The sequence below is a fragment of the Nuphar pumila genome, chromosome 10, assembly GCF_984573655.1.
Source record: "Nuphar pumila chromosome 10, dmNupPumi1.hap1.1, whole genome shotgun sequence".
Classification (NCBI taxonomy): domain Eukaryota; kingdom Viridiplantae; phylum Streptophyta; class Magnoliopsida; order Nymphaeales; family Nymphaeaceae; genus Nuphar; species Nuphar pumila.
The window spans coordinates 102,170,247-102,191,444 of record NC_143258.1 but is presented as its reverse complement, the minus strand read 5'-3'; the positions used below and the strand labels follow the sequence as shown (position 1 = coordinate 102,191,444).

At 38.0% G+C, this 21,198-nt stretch overlaps 2 protein-coding genes across 3 annotated transcripts in view; one reads left to right on the top strand and one right to left on the bottom strand.

The window, feature by feature from the left end:
- The first annotated feature begins 5,853 nt into the window (after window positions 1–5,853).
- LOC149827658 (uncharacterized) lies at window positions 5,854–10,222 on the top strand. Its single transcript, XM_090018199.1, has 9 exons — window positions 5,854–6,040; window positions 6,693–6,814; window positions 7,392–7,496; window positions 7,902–7,994; window positions 8,587–8,661; window positions 9,372–9,434; window positions 9,521–9,630; window positions 9,807–9,864; window positions 10,013–10,222. Exons 1-8 carry the CDS (start codon window positions 5,854–5,856, stop codon window positions 9,832–9,834), a joined length of 783 nt encoding a protein of 260 aa, XP_089874325.1. The 3' UTR covers window positions 9,835–9,864; window positions 10,013–10,222.
- A 2,240-nt stretch (window positions 10,223–12,462) lies between these two features.
- The window catches only part of LOC149827657 (5'-3' exoribonuclease 4-like), a 31,292-nt gene continuing 22,556 nt past the window's right edge, over window positions 12,463–21,198 (bottom strand). For both annotated transcript variants that reach the window (XM_090019541.1, XM_090019542.1), the window contains 9 exons: window positions 20,589–20,717; window positions 20,392–20,468; window positions 20,260–20,300; window positions 20,099–20,173; window positions 19,835–19,986; window positions 14,276–14,380; window positions 14,119–14,194; window positions 13,807–13,889; window positions 12,463–13,331 (listed from right to left, as the gene is read on the bottom strand). In XM_090019541.1, the coding sequence (XP_089875667.1) occupies window positions 12,686–13,331; window positions 13,807–13,889; window positions 14,119–14,194; window positions 14,276–14,380; window positions 19,835–19,986; window positions 20,099–20,173; window positions 20,260–20,300; window positions 20,392–20,468; window positions 20,589–20,717 (1,384 nt within the window). In that variant the 3' untranslated portion in view covers window positions 12,463–12,685. The remainder of the gene's footprint in view (window positions 13,332–13,806; window positions 13,890–14,118; window positions 14,195–14,275; window positions 14,381–19,834; window positions 19,987–20,098; window positions 20,174–20,259; window positions 20,301–20,391; window positions 20,469–20,588; window positions 20,718–21,198) is intronic.

Below are 21,198 nucleotides of genomic sequence, written 5' to 3'. Positions count from 1 at the left end.
AGCTACGGGGCAACAACTGCTGACCCCGCACACTCTAACCTCACAGGAGAAGGGAAGGCCGTCATTTGCTTATCAGTTTGTTCAAGATTGACACAAGCAGACCGAGCTGGTGAAGGTGTTTCTGTAAAGGCGGCTAAGAGGATGAAGAAGTGGGTGGGCATACATCGTCGACCTGCTGAGTTCCGTATTAGGGACCATGTGTTGGTGAAGCTTTACCCAGATCGCACAAACATCTTCCGTGGATGACATCATGGACTGATCATGAAGTATGAGAGACCATTCACCATCACGAAGAAAGTGGGCAACCTAGCGTATAAGCTAGACCTCTCCCCGGACTTCAAGGTGCACCCGATGTTTTACATGTGCAACTTAAAACCATTCTATATGGATAAGGAGGATCCAGAACGTAGTGTGTCATAACACGCTCCTATCCTGTACAGGGCTCCGACAACACAACGAACTGAGAATAGAATCATCTCAACAAGATCTTTCGCCACAAGGTCAACTACTTGGGCGAAGCGAAGAAGTATTTGATGCAGTAGGAGACATCGGATCCGATGTGGGAGCCAGCATTCCAGATAAAGAGCCGATACCCGATCGAAGTCAAGGCCTACCATGAAGCAGATGACACCGAGGGCGGTGCATGATTTGAAGGGGGGAGCCTGTTCCCCTGCGACCTAGTTTGTATAGTTGTGTCTAGAGTTTGTTTTGCTTTAGTTGAGTCTTAATGTAAAGTGTCAAGTGACTTGTAACTTTCTATGGGCCACCCTTGTACTTTGCTTCAGATTGATCAATACCCTGAAGGGTTAGCCCATAGATCTGAAATGTAATATGCCTGCGGGCAAAATTGTGAATGAATGCAAATGCGTTGAGCTTTCTTTTGTCCACCCTCGTTGTGATTGCAATTTCTCTTTTGTCTCTTCTTTCGCTCTCTTGCACTCTCAGTTATCAAAGCTTTCGTAATGGCAATCGAGCGACCGAAAGGCTTGCGACGGTAAGAAATGATCGTCGCATCACACTAGCCTATTGAACAAATAGGCCCATGAGAGAGACCCCCCTGGCTTAACAAGGGATATACCTAACTTCTAACTTTGAGGCAAGGGATGCCCCTAGTGGGTTTCATGTGAATCCTTGCTTTTCTCATCTAAAATCTCCGTTAAGAGCACGGTTGTGGCTAGCATGCTATAACCGGAAAAGATCAGGTGCAATATGATTGCACAAATATTTGTGCATTAAGCACCTGATCACCCTCCATTTTGGGGCTCAAGGGTGATCGGGTGCTTAATGTATAATTTTTGTGCAATCATATTGCACCCCATCCGGACTCGGATATAATGAGAATTGAAAGATGTTAAAAATATTCATGAGCCCATTAATCACATAGGCTCTCGTTTTTCTTATTATCTATAAGAAATCCACTAAAATAAGGTTATTATTCTCTGTTTGGTCTCTCCAATGAAAACTCTCCTAATTTTTATCCACCCGGGGTTTTCCTCGCTTCGGCGAGGTTTTGTCGTCATAAAAAAAATATTTTTTTGGAAGCATTAATTTTCTCATTTTTATGAAGAATATAGATGATAAGAGCATATGGTTGACATATCGTTCATAAGAATTATGGTCGGTAGTAATATTAAAATATTAACCTCCGTGGGACAAAATGAGATAGCTCTATAGTTAGGACCAACTATAATAGCTAGAAAGTCTCGGGTTCGAATCCCATGAGCATTATCTCTTAGCTTGCCTATTAAAAAGAAAACAAAAGTTAACCTCAACATAGCTTGCCTATTAGAAAGTCTCGGGTTCGAATCCATTGATTTCAGGGGACTGGGTTTTGCTTTAGGCTCTATTTGGGAGAAGGGTATCGATGGAGTTGGGACAGTGTCGAAAATGGTTACATGAAGAACTCCTTGAATCACAAGGATTTCTTCTAATGGTTCAAATTTTTTACTCCATCTACCTCGATAAATCTTATATTCACCTATTTTACCTCATTATTAACTACAATAATAGTGCAATTAAGAAGTTAACAACGGTGTGTGGGCAACAGGTTGACGCAGCCCGCTAATGGACCAGGCCAGCCGGGCCATTGACCCAACTGACCTAATCAAAATCCAATTCATAAATTGATAGGTTGGGCCAACATCGAAGTTCACGTCAACCCATTGGGAAAACCTCACCCCACAGCCCGCTTGTTATGCACGTGGGTGTAAGTAGGTCAAGTCGGGCTTATCATGTTATATATAACAGCCTGGCCTAGCCTGTGATGGGAAAACCTTGGCCCCACAACCTGCTCATTATGCACGTGGGCATAAATATGCCAAGTTGGGCTTACTATATTACATATGACAGCCTGGCTCGTCATGGGTCAGGCTTGGGTCTATAAATTAGGTCCAAGTTTGACATGAACCGAGCCGAAATGAATTGGGTCGTGCCCAATCTATTTTGGCTTGGCTCAAATTGAGCTTAGACCTAATTTATAGGCCCAAGCCTAGCCCACGACGGGCTGGGCAGGGCTGCCCAACTTTACTTACAATTATACTCACCAAGAATCAAATATGGTGAGAAATCAGTAGGAGTTGAAAGCCTTAATCCTTTAAAGCGAATCTACAACTCTTTTAAAATTCATTTTTATGTTTGAATTTCGCTAGACTCCTTGCAAACCCCTCCAACAATGGGCATTGATGTTTGTTTTAAGGTCATTTACATATAAGCTCTTAACATATAAAAAAATTATATTTAGCACCTCAGGTTTCAAATATTTAAACTATGTATATAGCTTTTTTAAAAAATGCACAAATGACCACTTGAGTTACTTTTTACTCAACTAACTATTACTAACTTCTGAAAATAATAAATGTACTCATTTTATTTAAATCATTAGATGCAATTTTTGTAGCCATCTGATTTTATAGATATACTTAAGACTAAATCTTTAATATTTGAAAACATGAGACAACTAAATATAAATTTGTAAAATGTTAAATGCCTTCGCATGCTCTACAAGATAATTCAAATGGTAAAATAAAATTTACATCATATACATTTATCAAGATTGAAAGTTAAAATAATGAGAAACATAAATGTGTTGATAATTTTAAAATTTTATAAAATAAATTTATTTTATAGTTATTAAAAGCGGGAGAGAGATACTAGCACAGTTTTAATGGTCAGTCCACAAGGACGGGCCTATATACATCATGTTTTTATTGATAGTTTTACAATAAATAGTTGAATAAAGAATGCAAATATGAATTTGAAATAAATTATACTATTTTCATTTAAAACATACAACTAAAAAGTGAACCAAATAAAACCTAAAAAAAAACTTATGGTATCAAATATTGTCTTTATTTTGTTTACCCACCCATCCAGAAAAATAAAGAACAATAGAAAAAAAGATAAATTTGAGCACATCAAAGGTGAAAATAAGGGTTTACATATGCCATAGTAAATCTTAAAAGGTAAAAAAAAATGTGCATACTTATTATGAGAGGGATGACATGTAGCCATACTCAAGAGAATTGAGAATTCTTGGCACATTTATAGGAAACCGAGGGTAGTTTCTTTTGATTTTGGACGTTTCAAAAAGGGGGAGGGGGGGAAGAGGAAATATCCTAAACAGAGGGACGTTTCATGTAGTGAGAGTGTTTGTAGAATATGAAAAGATGTAAACGTTTTAGAATATGAAAAGTTAACCTATACATTAATTTGTTTAACAATTACATAGTTGCCATGTAACACATTTTATTTTTGGAAAAAAACCCTACAAATGTCCAACAATTTTTTATTTACATCCATTGGACTCATGACAAATCTGTCATTTAGACAAAAGTTATAAAGAACAAATTTTTTGCCTCAACTATCCCTGCTTCTGCTTTTGTAAGAGAGAGAGAGATGGGGTTATTAAAAGTACCTGATTAATGTTTTAAAAAATTACAATGTGTCATGTAAGTAACACAATTTTTTTTAGAAAAACTCTATGCAAATGCCTATACAAATTTTTAATTACATGCTTAATTCACATAACAATAATGTCAATAAAGATAAGTTAAAAAGCATCCATTTTTTTGCATTGCTTTTATAATATTTAGTTTTTTTAATTACATTCTTAATTTACGTAACAAAAATTGTCAAAAAAGAAAAAATTATAAAGCATCAATTTTTGCACTTGATTCCTTTGCTTTTGCTTCTGCTTCTGCTTTTATAATATTTAGGATTAGGGAATAATGAAAATGCTATTTTGGACTTCTTGAGCTATTTTAAATGAATTCAGATAAGTAAGCTGTTGAATGTAACGATGTAGGCAGGTTTTGTAAATTACTCTTAATTTTATGTGCAGCTTTTTGTAAATTAATTGTGATTTTACGTGTAAAAATAGAACATGTTGAAACAGTGAGAGATACCTGCTTATGTGACAAATCAATCACGTGACAGCCCCCCAGTCACAGAATGCAGTCAGGTGATTGGTCTGTCTCACAGTCAGACAGTCATGCCCGACCCAAACCCAATTTATACCCGAACTAGTTTATACCTAGATTAATTAACACCTGATGCAAAATTGAGTAAATTTTAGATCGGATTAATTTAAACTATACATTAACAATTATGTTTCAGATTGGTTGAAGTAAATTAAATAAAGTGCATTAAATGTTTATTGGGAGATTGGGTCTATTGAATGCCGGGTTGGACATTAATAGCCCTCCTTTTGAATGATATAAAAAATCTGTGGCCATGAATTCACAAGAGAGAGAGAGAGAGAGAGAGAGAGAGAGAGAGAGAGACGACCTCCATTTCCATTACATCCCAAAAGCATGAGCATCCTGTTACAATTGATTTTCTTTTATTAACTATAAGTCTCTAATTTGGGTACGATCCTATCAACACTAATTCATCGGATTTCATCAAAACTTTGAAGTTAAGCGTGTTTGAGCAAAAGTAGTATTAAGATAGGTGACCTCTTGAAAAGTTCTAAGCTCATCTAACTCAGTTGGTAGAGCCCAAGGCTCTTAACCTTGTATCAATGGAGGCTCACATCACCTTGTGTTGGGACGTTGCAGGTTCAAAACCAATGGTATAGTTGGTGGTAGGGGTCTGCCTAACCCCACAGCTTGCCTTTCAAAAAAATTTATAAGACTCTAACCCTAATTACCATATGGATATGGATCACATGACATCCGATTTCTCTGCCATCTTTGATTCCAACCGGACCACAGTAGTTGTGAACCGAACCAACTTTGGTCAGGCCCAATAACTTTCTTATTGGCTTAACCAATCCCATGAGACCAGACCAATTAGACATATAACAACCAGTCCCATGAACCCAGATCAATTAATATAACAGGACTTCAAAGCAGACGTGTATCAGACATCATCTCAAGTTCAATCTGTTGAGGCAGGAGTTTTAGCCTCGGAGTTTTATGCTGTCAGCGACGGATGCGATTTCTTCGGGTTATAAATAAAAAAAAGTCTGATCCGTTACCTGCTAGACCACTAGAGGCCTTAGCGTTATGACCTATGCCACAAATATCACGATATATTGAAAATATTGCAACCTCCTATACATAATCTGAAGGAACGATATTCTCAAACTATATATTATTTTGAAAATATCTAATTTTATCACAATACAAAAGTAATAAAAACAGTTTTCTAGCTTTTAATATTATCTATAACCTTTTTATTTTATAATATTTGTAATATTAAATATTTTTATATATGCCAATATTTTCTCTAGAGAAACTATATTGACAGTATAACACGATATTTTTCCTCGCCGATATTTTCCTGAGATTGTTTATGACTAACCAAACCAAAAGAGTTCAACCTTCAACGGAAGCGCTCCCCAGTCTCTTGATGGCTTTGTCGATCCCTCCTCCTCTGAAGGCCACGCTTCAACGCATGCTCTATACTCCACGCGTGGGCCTCCCACTCGTGCGAATCACATGCACGAAGCAACGGCAGAAGATGTCGTTCACACCCATCTGTTCGGCTTCTCAATCAGGGGATAATGGAAACCTCTCGATCATTACCTCCAGCTCTGGTAAAAGCGACCACGATCCTTTTTTCTGCTTGTTTCTCTATATTTTTGTGTTGAAGATACGAATTGATCGAATACTCGGGTTTTTGTTAAGAAAATTTCTGTTGGGTATCTTTAGATTTGCTCAAAATGCGGAAGACGGTAGCAAACTTCGTTTGTTTTTTAGATGGTATTTGTAGTAATTTCGATCTGTTTCAGATAATAGGATCTGGAAAATTTTGAGCTATTCCTCTATTCTTTAGATTGGATTTTGCGTAAATTTTTGTGTCGTCTCGATTGGTATGAGACATTGGTAAGACGGATGTTAAAGAAGGTAGATAAGAAAGCGTTATCCTGCATTTTCATTTTGGGTGGTTTTGATTGTTCTTTGTGGTTGATGAAGTTTTTGATGGCTATGGTCTTTGGTAAATGTATTGAATTCGAGCAATTGGACCAAAATTTATTTCTTGAGGATATGGCGTTTTGGAGACCAATTGAATGTTTTTCTAGATAGTCTTTGATTTTTTAAATTGGGGAGAATGAAAAAATGATATGCTTATTGGGAGAGTATCTGGTGGTCCTTTTGGGTTTGTTTGGATAGTATGATTTATCAGAAATTTTCGTGTTGGTGTGCAATTATGATTTGAGAGAGAAGATTCTTTTTTGCATTATGCAGGGCGAATTTCTGAGGTCAAACGTGTGACAAAAGAAACAGATGTGCAAGTGAAGTTGCATTTGGATGGGACAGGCATTGCTGATTGCAATACCGGTATACCCTTTTTAGACCACATGCTGGATGTAAGTATTTGAGTTTCTTTCTTTTACCATGTAGTTTACATTTTTGTGATTGAGGAGAAAATGTTTACACTTTTGTTTTTCGTGAGAAAGTTATATTCAGTTTGAGTAACTGTACTGATTGTAACAAGAATTAGCTAATTAAGTTCAAATACATTATTATTATTATGATGCGAAAAGGTTCCATGAAATGCAGAGGGAAACTCTGCATCTTGTTTTTTGAAATGCATGGCTTACAATGGGAAACCAGAAGATATTTTTATACTCTAAACAGATGGGCATGGTTTGTTCAACATGGAAATATTTGAAAATAGACATGGACGACTGCATGTTTGTGTAACCCATCTATGCAACCATTTCCCAGTAGGATGTTGCACAAATGTTTTTTCGCATTGTAAATTTGAACAAATTCCCAAGGAAAAAGAAACATGCACGTATTTGCTAGCCCAAGTTTGTTTTTGAGTTTTCTTTTACAGATGACTTGCATGTGTAGCATGTATAATAATAGTTGGGATTCTACTGGATGTTGAACAGCTGTATACACTCCAAATTAACTTACATGATGCACGTGTATATGCAGCAACTTGCCTCTCGTGGCTTGTTTGACGTACATGTAAATGCTTGCGGAGATATTCATATTGATGATCACCACACAAATGAAGATGTTGCACTTGCCATTGGAACAGTACCTCTCTCTTTCTCTCTCTCTCTCTCTCTCTTCTACAAACCAGCAGGCATGGGTTCACATTCAAGCCTTTTACCAAGTTTCTGCCTGAACCCATGTGCGAAACCAATTTTTTTTTTCCGGCCTAGGTGCATAAGTACTTTGCTGTTAAGAAGCTTTTGAGGCACTTGAAACTTGACCCCGTTTCAGCTGGTTTTAACACTGTTTTAAGCCCAAACCATGTTAGTATGGAAGGAGGTCCTTTTGTTGGTTCCAATCATTCTGGCATCTGTGGTTGTGTACCTACATAAGAGCACACTGTAGGTTGCTGAATGTCTCTGTGCATGTGCATGCATGCAAAATAACTGTTGAAGCTTTAACGATTTATGCTAGGTAGATTATAAATTTCTTTATTGGTAATTCCAGGCATTGCTTCAAGCCCTTGGAGACAGAAAGGGAATCAACCGCTTTGGAGATTTTTCTGCTCCCCTTGATGAAGCTCTTGTGCATGTTTCATTGGTAGAGTACTCATTTCTTTGATAGGTAGATGAATTAATCAAATTTTGGCAGGATTATTATGGGAAATTCCTAGTGTTTCTCATCAATATACCATATAACGCCAGCAGTTATGTAAAAAGCACAATCATCATCCAACCCTTGTTTGGAGTTGACTGAAAATGCCTTCTTTTTTTGAATATTTTGGTGAATTTATTCACCACAATACTTGTGAGTCACGGTTTTAAATTGTAAACAGTTACAGACTGATTGAGAAAAAAAATATAAAAATCATGACATCACAAGGATTACGAACAGTTGAATTACAGAACTTTCCTTCAACTTTTTAGGCCTGAAAACCTTGGTGCATCAACGTGATTTTGATGTCTATTCAATATGTTCAATTTTCCTACTGTGCCTACAGTTCTATTTTCCTCAAAATTTCAAATGTAGATGATAGATTAGTGTTTTCTCTGTTGAAATGCAATGGAGACTTTGGATTTTAGATTGCAAAGCATTTTTTTATATTGTTTTCATTCTAAATTTCTATGCACACGTATAACTCCTATCATGGGTTTTTCCCATTCTGAAGACATCAACATCCTTGTGAATTCAGGATTTATCTGGACGACCCCATTTAAGTTATGATCTAAAAACCCCTAGAGAGAGAGTTGGCACATATGACACTCAGGTAAGGCCAAGTGAATTTATGCTTCCATCTGCACAACTTTATTATTGAACTGTGTTAGTAATTTAAAACACTTTAGCCTATTATGGTGCGATTTTTATTTCTTAAACTTCTTTTAACTGATTAATTAGAAAGAAATCTTGTATGTGGACTGCAATCATTTTGCTACCTGTCTTGGAAAATTTGAAGTTCAGCTGTACTCCTGTAAGGCATATTATACTTTTATGGGCTCATATTGCAATAGTTTATGGTCATATCTGACTAGTCTGTGCCACCTATGTCACACGGATACTCCATGTTGACTTCCGTTTTGTATCCCTTTACATAATAGTTGTACTGAAAACTTCGTAAAAATGGCTGTATCCATGCGACAGTGTGCCATGTGTCAAGAAGCACTCCCTTGTGGGTTCTCAGCTCAGTTCCTAGTATCATTCCAGGCACACAAATGCGCATGCATGTGCATATGCTATGAGCATAAATCAGTCACATTGGGACTAGATCAAGTTTACTTTTACTCTTCAAGTCTAACCTGATGTGATCCATTACTTATGAATGGTGCCTGTGGCTGTTTGCTTCACACTGTGGCAGATCATTATTGACTGGATAAACTCACAGTAATCCAATAATAGTTGACACTTGAATTCTAAACACTCTTAGATAATGATTCGAAGATTATTTCATTGATCCAGTTGTCAACAATGCTTTTCCTGTAGCTGGTGGAACACTTTTTTCAGTCTTTAGTAAACACATCTGGGATGACCCTTCACATTTGGCAGGTATGGGCTAAATCATTAATGGGTATGGTTTGTGCAAGACTTCTTTTAGGTTCCTCATCAAGCTTCTTATGTTGCAATCCTGACAGCTTGCTGGGAAGAATTCACACCACATTATTGAAGCAACTTTCAAGGCTTTTGCAAGAGCGCTTCGGCAGGCCACTGAATATGACTTGAGACGCCAGGGGACTATTCCAAGGTCGTATTGCCCTCAACCCTTTAATAATTCAAGTTTAAACTGGAATTTTAACAAAGAGGAATCGCTGATCTTAATTTGCAAATAGTTGCACATTTTAAAGAAACAAATTTTTTTATCCTTGGTCCTTTTAGGTCTTTTCTTTGATTGGCATCTAAGGTTCTTTTTTATAATCACAGTTCCAAGGGGGTGCTATCTCGCTCATGATGCTGGAAACGGAGTCACTAGAAAGCTAAGGTAAAGTTATCGATGCTCTCTCTCTCTCTCGTGCCATAATTATGTTCTATGGTTTTGAATCTCACTTTGTTTTTTTTACCTTGATGGCAATATCCTTTACTTCACTATTACTATTATTATTACTACTACTACTGTTGGTGAATGGCAGGTTGTGTTGCATTTGTTCTATTAACGACTTTTGCCTCCACAACTTTGACAGCTTCTTCCAATCAAAGGTGGTGAGAGGAGTTGGAGGGCCACTAAAACTGGTCCACTTGCTCAAAAATTGGACATTATCCTATAGAATGTCTTCTGTAACAGTAAGTCGCGATAACTATATAAACAAGTATTATGAAAAACAAAAACAAAAACAAAAACAGGGGATTTGTTTCTGGAATGTTGGTCCAGACATGCATGGAAGTTGTACTAGATGCCACTTAGGTTGACAAATGTTATTGTGCATAGGAATACACAACAAACTGAGCCGACCCAGGCTCAGCTCGGCCCCAAGCTCGTTTGTACCTTTAAATGAGTTGAGCTTGTACATGGCTTTGAGGCTCGGAAGAGAAAACAAACCGAGCTTGATCGGCCTACTGAGCTCAATAAGGCTTGGTTATCTTTTTTGGATATACTATAATTTGCTCCCCCCCCCCTTCGCCTTTCGAGTTTAGAGTGTTTTTTGCATTTTTTCCCTGCTGAGTTTCCATCTCCCCCTCGCACCTTTGACTTTTGTCTGCCCCTGTGCTTCTCGGCGGGTCACCCACCACCACAGAGGCAGAGCTTGGTTGCAGTCCCACCACCACCACCTGTGCCTCCCGACAGTCACCCACCACCACAGAGCTTCTCCATCGACCTGTGCCTCATGGCAGTCACGGTCGGGATTCTCTCTCCCTCCCACCTGTGCGGCTGTGCCTCCCAACGGTTGTGGTTGTGGGCATGGTCAGGATTCCCTCTCCCTCCCACTTGTGCCTCCTGTCTCTCCCTCCCATCTGTGCGGCTGTGCCTCCCACCGATCGCTGTTGGGATTCCCTCTCCCTCCCAATGAGCTTGCAGAGTTGCAGGGTTAGGCATCTATGCCTCCCAAGTCCCGGTGCACCTTCTTGGGTTTTTCTTCCTCGCGGCCTCCACTCCAACTTCCTCACCACACAGTCGCCCACCACTCCTTCCTCACCACAGCCACAGAGCTTGCAGGGTTAGGTTTTTTTTAATACAAATACCCTTTTAAACTTATATATACAAAATCTTCTCAGAGTTTATACAACGGACCGAGCTGCCCGTTATGCTCAGAACGAACTTAACGAACCAAGCTGAGCTCAGCTTCATACTAGACACGCCGAGCCCGAACACCAGTGGTTCAGGCTCGGACTAAGCTTGTACATCAAATTTATTGCACTAGCTGAGCTTGTACATGCCAAGCTTGATTCGAACCATGACTACTTAGCATCCATAACATATTCGTAGTGAACTTGATGAGAATCATTTACACACATCAAGTATTCACAAACCGACGATGCCAACATGATACTACTGGCTTGTGTTTGGATTGCTCGAGTATGGCTGCCTAAGCTCCAAGCTGTCAAACATAACTAAATATGGTTAAATCAACAGCTTAATTTTTCTGTGAATTATTCATATAGTTGGGAAGGAATGAGATAGCTGCATGGTAAAAGTTGCAGACTAAATGTTCTCAAGTTTAAATCTCAGAGGCATATATATAATCACTGTAATATGAGAACTAGAAATGTGGGCGTTTTCAATACTTTTTTTGCAAATTCAACCATATAGATGTGCTTGGCATGGTGAATTTGATATGAATCAACCATTGGATAGTGTATTTTCTATAAAAAATGTGATTTTTGAATGCTTGAATATTTATAAGGATTATGAACCATTGATTTTAAAGTCTTAAAAAAATCTAGTTTATGCGTCAAAATCAAGCGGTTTCTTATAAAGCCAGGCATGTGGATCACATTTGTACGATCAGATTCAAGAGAAGGAACAAAAAAATCCATGAAAATCATGGTTCACGCATTAGTTCTCATATATTCTAGTGACTCAAAGCTCGAAGCTCTTACCCAAGAATTGGGGTTAAGTAAACTTTTTTTTTTTTTGATGAACAAGTTATTTAGGTTGCATTGCTATTAACCTGAAAAATATTCTAGTCCAAGCTTTATGCCCTTACCCAGATATTCGGTTCAGTAGTAGGCAGATACCTAATACAGATCCAACCCATTGACAGCCCTACACAGGAGAATGTAGACTTTTTATGTCTTGGATCAGTATCACCATATATATATATATATATATATATATATATATATATATATAGAGAGAGAGAGAGAGAGAGAGAGAGAGAGAGACCACGAAAAAAAATGATTCTGATTTGGAAGACCTGCCTACCTCAAATTAAAAATAACTATGTAAAAGCGATGCACAACCCAAAGAAATCTAAACCAAATTTGATACTCAACCTGCATTGATCCAACAACTCATTGGAAAGAGGATGACATTTAGAGCCAGTGGAAGCCAGTCAACCAAATCAACCAAAGAGAGTTCCAAATGACTTGGTCCTGAAACACCACATTCTACCAAGTCGAACTGAGTGGAAGCAACCATCACGAAATCTCTCTATTTTCACTACTTTCAAGCACCTCTAATCTAGTTTCATAAATAAAACTCCAAATGTTTGACACCCAAATTATGTTTTCACATATCGTGTTGCCAAAATAAGTTTATTGGTTATGTATTATAGTATATGGTATATCACTGAATCTTCCACTTAAAATTAACAGAAAAGCTAAGAATACAGTATATTACAGTGGGTTGCTGGAAAGCGGCAAGTTTAAAGGGCCGTGTGAGCTTGGTAACCCTTCTTCACCAGTCTATTGTCTGGGGTAACTGATCCATCCTCCAAAATTGTTTGAACTGGTGGAAAGGTGGAGGTTGTCTTTGCAACCCATTTTGTTGGTGGCAGTGGTGGGGCATAAGCATTCTGTGCAGGCTGTCGATTAGCCTGGAATCCAGGACTGTGTCCCCTCACAAACATCCCTGGTCGAGGCTGATAAATCACCTCCTGACGGCCTTGAATTGCCAAAGCCGACATCTCAGCCTGAATGTTTGCGTACTGTGGTTGAGGGTGAAATGTTTCTTGTGTTCTTGAACTCTGTCTGTTATCTTGTCCTTCAGCATATGCATAGGTTGATCTTGAGGATGGCTGACCGTAAAAGTCATGAAAATTATGATTTGTATCACGGTTCTGACTAGAAGATGGGCTAAAGCCTAGTTCATAACCAGAAGGTCCAGCTGGCCTTGGTCTATGGAACGTATGGCTTGAACCATTCCGCTCTTGTGGATCATATGGTCTTGAACTGCTATGAAAAAACTGTGAAGATCTGGGACCATTGTTCGGTATCTGAAGTGCATTCTTGAGTAGGCGATGTGCTGCCCCCCCAAAGAGAGGTCCAGAAATAGCATTTGACACCTGAGGTCTGAAAAAGATGGTTATTAGCATATCAGGAAACAGATGACGCTGAGGATTTTCCAAGTGACCTGCCTTTAGGCACTGCTTGGGGAAAAGCTTTGGTGGGATTTGGGTGGAGAGATTTTGGTCAAAGTACCACTCAAAATGTGCCAGGGGAAAGGAGACATTGCAGGGGAATTTAGGTGTAGGAAGTCGTTGCTTTCAGTAATTGAGGGTGCCCTCAAATCTCTTAGATAGTCATGGATTACATCTTATGGCTTTATTTTTATTTCTCCAATACCCAGTGCCCCAAAGTTTCTCATAAGAGCCTGGTACCTAACAGCCTTGGAGCATACTAGGCTAAGCTTCAGATTACCACGCTAAAACAATTTTAATCTGTTCTTTCGACCTTTTCAACTATTTATTCAGGAGATGAGGTGCCACAGGTTCACAACCAGGTATCCAGAAGGCTACCATAATATGAACTATAGTTAGAGAAGTACCTTTCCCTGGTTTGTTGACGCCGACTGCCATTGTCTTCATGCCATAATACTGGGAAGGGCTTTATGTCTAATGAAGTTAGAATCTGAAATGCAATCAGCAGCACAGAGTGACTATAATGGGCAATTACATGAGATGAGGAGAAGAGTTGCTATTTACAAGCCATTGGCATGGAAACAACATAATTCCAAGCTTGGTGTTGGCACCCAATGCAATAAAATGGCAAAATAGCAGTTGATCAAATCTCAAAGTGAGAGGTGGGCCCACCAAATTGAAAAAACTCTGGAGAACACAAAATTTATCGTTAGGAATACCTTTGTTGGCATGGTTACACCTTCTGGAGGTTCTGGAACGTGTTGATGTGGCCAAGGGTTCAGATAAGTTGCATTTCTGCGTAAGGTAATAATGGGTCTTAAATTCCACAGGCCATGCAAGTAGTTGGCAGCAGAATAGTTGAAATGTGTAACTTACTGAACACCATTATCTTTGATATTTTCGAGTCCCCTGATAGGAGACTGTATTTCATAGGCAAATTTGTTCCTCCAGCAGAGCCAAAGGTACCCATTCATCCCACCACTGTATCAGCAGAAAAGAGCATGAGAAGATTCATGCTATTTGACGAGATAATGCTTGCTACTGGACTATGCCTAGTAGCACAGTGAAGTGACAAGCATTGCTCAAAGAAAATAACAACAAATAGTCTCAAGACCACATTCTTCTAAAAGATTCTCACCAGGAAGCATAAAGAAGGTTACACAAAGAAGTTATGAAATAAGAAACACTATGACCCCAAGGGATTGCGTAGTTGGAGCAGGCGTTAGCTGGCACACCACCAGTCGGGGTTTGATTCCTGCGGGCGCTACCCCCTTGCATAAGCCGAAGCCCAGCATAAGCCCTAAGGAATGAGGGTCCTAGCCACAGTGTTTACGCCCCCGAGGACGGGGACTAAGTCTTCGTACCCCAGGCTGCGGTCTCCCCGTGTAAAACATGAAAAAAAAAAGAAACACTACAGAACCTTGTAAAGAGCATCATTTATACAGAAGTGGCTAGTTAGCCTATAATAGGTTTAAGGGTGTGATATAAAACAATGATCCACCTTAATGAACTCAACCAGTCCACTAAACATGGAATTTTTCTTGTTGGCTTTCACTAGCTCTTCAGTAGCACTATTAGGCACTTATTGTCCAGCTCAACCAGGAATTGAATATAGTCTAAGAAGAAAAAGATCATCTTAAGGGAACAACAAAACCATCTTGCTTCTAGGCACAAAAATTAGACAAAGTTCTCAGTAAGCATTCATAAGTTTAAGCATTTCTCTCCAATTTTCCTTTTCTCAACTTGTGATGGAATTAGAATGGAAACTAGTGCACATTTCCCAATAACAAAAAGGAAAACTGTTAATAAGAAAGCATTAGATTACTATGTTTATATCTCATTAGAAAACTAAACAATGTTATATCGTGTATTATTCTTGAAAATTCATCACTATATCCTATAACGCTGAATTATTACAACAAAAAGTTACTTCCAGGTTTACCCTATTTTTTTGTAATTTCAAAGTGAAACAAACTTTACATTTAACATCAGGAGCTTAAAGTTGCCATGGGAGCATCAGCAATAAGATGAAAGAACTCCCAACCATCATTCACAAACTTGGCGAGTAAACTGGTGACATGGTCAAGTTGACTTGCATCATCCCCTAACCAAGTTGAAAACCAGTATGACTAGGTTAGGGACTAAACTCAGTTGAGTCTTAACATTCATTCGGCCAAGTGAGCTGAGTCTTATCATTGTCTCGGTTAAGTCAGCAAGGTCTTACTTTTTATTAATTATTCTAAAAGGATAACAACTTATATGTTTATTATTTATTATATATATGTTAATCACACTTATATTGTTTATGATTTATGTTTAATGTATTAAACAAAAAACTGTGACTCCACCAGAATTGCAGAGTCTCATGCAGTCAATCAGAGACTCAGTTCCCAGTATGCTAACCATGCTCCCAACTCTCGGAGACAGTTCCATAGTTGGCAAACTCGGTCGAGTCAGCCCGAGTTTTAGTGAGACTCAGACCGAGTCTTATCTTCTCCAGAGAGAGAGAGAGAGATTATGTAGTGTAAATTGGGTAGGTCTTGAATTTTAAATAGCCATAGGTAATTGTGAAATGGAAAGTGGAACATTAATTTCCAAATGAAAGAAGGTTTACTTGATTGGGCATAAGTTACGTGGCTACATTTTTAATAGGAATTAGTTACATACTTACATCAGACTTAATTAGAAAATAAAACTATTTGGGGAAACATTAACTACATACAGCTCAAAGAATTAAGTCAATAAATTGATACCATTTTAGGTGCATCATTAAATATATAATTGAAGATAACGTCCTTAATTGGATGTGAGATAATTATATAAATATAAATATATAATATTTATTATTTTAATAAATTAAATAAAATAATCTTGACTCGCCCAAGTCACCGAGTTGACTCACCCGAGTCACCGAGTCAAGCATGGCCGATACGAGACCGAGTTCCGAGAATGCCAACCATGCTCCTCGCTCTCTCTCATTGTAGTTTTTCAATTTATCATGATATTTCAGATTTTTTTTGTTTCTGAAGAAAAAGCCTTAGGAAATATGACAAATTGGAGATGTTTGGGACAATAGTGGGAATACAACACACATACATTGCAGCATATTTATAAATTATGGAAAGCTTTGCATTCTTGAAGTGAGAAAGGACCAACACACTCAGGATTTGATTCCAATACTTATTGTAATGGTAATGCAGAAGAAAGTATTCATTAATGGCATGACAAAAAAGTGCTTTATAAATGAAACTACATAAAGCATCTAATGGCATACACAAAAAGGCAAGGGTTCCCTCACTTTGTTGAACGGGTGGGGGTAAAGAAGTTAGTCCAAGACCATAAAATTAGGTTAGCCTCTTGGAACATAGGGTCTTTAACTGGTAAGTTGGTAGAGTTAGTAGATGTTATGTGTAGGAGAAAGATTGATATTTTATGTCTACAAGAGACCAAATGGGTAGGTGAGAAAGCAAAAGTGATAGAACCTTGGGGATATAAGATTTGGTATACATGAATAAATAGGAATAGGAATGGAGTAGGGATTGTTATGAGTCGTGAGTTTATAGATAATGTAGTTGAGGTCCGTAGGAAGAGTGATAGGATTTTACTTATTAAATTAGTATTAGGTACATATATTATTAATATTATTAGTATTTATGCACCTCAAGTAGGTTTAGATGATTCCATTAAGCGTCAATTTTGAGAAGATTTAGATGTAGTAGTACAAGGGATATCTTATGGAGAAAGGCTTTCATCGGCGGTGACCTTAATGGGCATGTAGGCACTAGTAGGGATGGATTTGAGAGTATCCATGGAGGTTATGGTATAGGAGAAAGAAACGAAAGTGGAGAAAGGATTTTAGATTTTGATTTGTCCTATGATATGATCTTAGCAAACACTTGGTTTAGGAAGAGGGAGTCTCACCTAGTAACATTTAAAAGTGGGGTTAATACGAGTCAGATAGATTTTTTCCTACTTAAAAAGAGAGATAGGGATTGTTGTATCGATTGTAAGGTTATACCGGGAGAAAGTGTAGCTACACAACATAGAGTCTTAATTTTAGATCTTAGAATTAGACAATGCCGCAAAAGGGATAGACATAGGATAGATCCTAGAATTAAGTGGTGGGCACTAAAAGGAGCTAAACAAGGAAGGTTTGTAGAGCAGGTAGTTAAGGAAGCTGATTGGTGTCTCGAAGAGGATTCAGAATCAATGTGGAATAAGATAGCGGGTGGCATGCGAAATGTGGCTAAGGAGGTATTGGGTGAGTCTAAAGGCGGTGCACCGCTAGGTAAGGATACATCGTGGTGGAACGAGGATGTCAAATTAGCTATTAAGGTTAAAAGAGAGTGTTATAAAAATCTAAGTAAGAGTCGTGATAATGAGAATTTGGAGAAGTATATGATAACAAAGAAGGAAGCTAAAAAAGTAGTTCGAAACGCGAGGGATAAGGTATATAAGGAGGTTTATGACAAGTTGGATACCAAAGAAAGCGAGAAGGATATTTATAGGCTTGCAAAGATGAGAGATAGGAAATCGAGGGATCTGGGTATGGTTAGATATATCAAAGATGAAACGCAAAGGGTTTTAGTCAAAGATGAGGAGATTAAGGAGAGATGGAAAGATTATTTTGATAAGCTATTTAATGAAAGTCATGCTCTGGATCTTGGAGACTTCTTTATTCCTTTTTATGAGATGAATCATGACTTCATGCGCAAGATTCAAAAGAAAGAAATTGCAGAGGCTTTGAAGAAAATGAAATCAAGAAGGGCAGTTGGCTTGAGAGAGAAAGGTTGGAAATGCTTGGGAGAGAAAGGTTTAGAATGGTTGACAAATCTTTTTAACAAGATTTGGCAGACAAATAAGATGCCTAATGAGTGGAAGAAGAGTACTTTGGTGCCTTTATATAAGAATAAGGGTGATATACAAGATTGCACAAACTATCGTGGTATAAAACTCATGAGTCATACTATGAAACTTTGGGAGAGGGTGATTGAGTCTAGATTGAGGAAGGTTGTCATGATATCGGAGAATCAATTTGGTTTTATGCCTGGAAGATCAACTATGGAAGCTATACATCTTCTTAGACAACTTATCGAGAGAAATAGAGAGAGGAATAAAGATTTGCATATGGTTTTTATTGATTTGGAGAAGGCATACGATAGAGTACCTAGGGCTGGTGGACAATGATGAAGAAAGGTGTTTCTCTCAAGTACATTAGAATAATTAAAGATATGTATGAAGGAGTAGTAACCAATGTCCGCACTTGTGGAGGGGTGACAACCAATTTTCCTATAACGGTTGGGTTACATCAAGGATCTGCTTTAAGCCCTTTCCTATTTGCTATAGTGATGGATGAGCTTACGAGATCAATTCAAGAAAATGTGCCGTGGTGTATGTTGTTTGCTGATGATATTGTTTTGATTGATGAGTCTAGAGCTGGGGTTAATGCTAAGTTAGAATTATGGCAAGAGGTTTTAAGTTGAGTAAGAGTAAGACAAAATACATGGAATGTCGGTTTAGTAAGCAACAAAGTAGTGATGGGAGTGTAGTGAAGCTTGGTGAGCAAGAAATACTAGTGGATGATTGTTTCAAATATTTGGGATCTATCATTCAAAAGTATGGAGAAATTGATGGAGATGTAAATCATAGGATAAAGGTTGGATGGATGAAATGGAAAAGTGCAACTGGAGTGTTGTGTGATCGTAGAATGCCATTGCGGTTAAAGGGAAAGTTTTATAGGACGACTATTAGGCCTGCTTTACTATATGGTACAGAATGTTGGGCTGCCAAGAGACATCATATTCAAAAAATGAGTGTAGCTGAGATGCGTATCCTGAGATGGATGTGTGGAAATACAATAAAAGATAAGATTCAGAACGAGGAAATACGTAAGAAGGTAGGCGTTGCATTCATTCAAAATAAGATGAGAGAGAATCGTTTACGGTGGTTTGGACATATTCGGCGAAGGCCTAATGATGCTCCAGTTAGAAGGGATGGAGAAATGGGAAAATATATTAGTTAAAAGAGGTCGGGGTAGGCCTAGAAAGACATGGATGGAGGTGATAGGAAAGGATATGAATGCTTTCAACCTCACCGAGGACATGGCACTGGATATAAATGATTGGAGGAGAAGGATTCATGTGGAAGACCCATAATGATTTTCTTTTTTGGTTCATATCGCCGACCCCAATTATTTTGGGATGAAGGCGTAGTTGTTGTTGTTGTTGTAGACAGGCTCCTTTTACATGGCTCCCTTGGCAGCCTATAAACAGTTGGTTTCACAAAATTATGCTGAACTTAAGTCTTTTCACTGCAAATCTAGCAAGCCCTGAAAGACTGGCAGACTGGAACAGTCTAAACTTTAGCTTTTTCAAATACCTCAAGTCAAAATGAATGACATTACAAACTGAATATTGAATAAAGAGATGCACAAACCTGATATTTGTGTCAATCACATGAGGAACACAATATTCAACTGGTAATTGGCAATACATTTCATATAGTGAGACACTCTGTACAGCCAAAGGATGAATATTATGTACATAGAGCAAATCAAGCATCATGCTGTTCCTAGCCTTCTCCTCATCCTGAAGAAAACAGAAGGATGCTTTCAGTTTCTAGATAAAACTTAGAGAAGCATATCAGGTAAAACAATTTCTTCAGAAACGAGACATTGTAAAGGCTTTCCATTTTTCACACCGTTAAAGTATCTTCAAGTTTTCTTGTTTCAGCAAGCAAACGATTCTCATCTATAAAAGGCAACTTAGCTACACCCTGAGAGGACACAAGAAATAAGAGACTTAGCATCTCGTCAGTGAAGAGGAAAATTTATCTTGAGTATCCGGTATGAGTAACCATACCTGCCATGCGAAGCGCTTACCATTCATGTCTATCTCAAAATCTGTTACAAAAAAGAAAAAAAGAAAAGCTTATCATGTCCCTAATCACACGAAACTGAAAACAGTTTGGCAAAGAACTGAACAATACTTTACCAGAAGGATAAAAGGAAGAGATAGGTGATGATGGATCATTCATCAAGGCCCGATAGTGCTGAGGAAGAGCATTGGAACTACATTGGAAACATAAATGTCATTCCAACAACTTACTAAATGTGTGGCTCATGAGACAAGCACAACATGCAGTTAAGAACCATACATTTACAATGATAAAAAATCAATGAAGATCCAACCTAGCAGCTGGTAGTGTTCCCATCAGCTGATCAAAAGGTTTAAATGGTTGTCCCAAGAAAAAAGTGATCTCCAGATCTGCCAAATCTTTAAGATCAGACGCAAAAGGAGCATAATGATAAGGATAGAACCTGAAATGTTAAAAGAACAAGCAGAGATGAGCTCAAAATCTGAGAGCATATGCGACAATATAGCACAGCAATATCACAAATACATATCGTCGTTATATTTTGTTATTTTTCCAGTTACCAGAAGAAAGTGAATAACATGTTAAAAGTGGGTATTAATTTTCCACGTCTGTGGAAATCTGATAAGTGATAAGATAAACCCAGTATGTGCATCGAGGATCTACAGAAACAAATATTTTATTATCAGCAAGTGATTCAATTTCAAAATTTTCAACACAATCTAGATAAAAGTGTAGGCGTTCCAAATATAAAAATCCAAACAATTTATCAGCTATTTACAAAGAAGCACCTAATTTTTTTGGTTATCATATTTAACAGCTTGGTTTCTCATCTCCTGTCTCGGAAACAAGTTTCAACAAAAGAACATGAGACGAATTAGGACTAAAAAAGTACTTTTATGCTTAACCAAAAAGTTGGGAGCTTT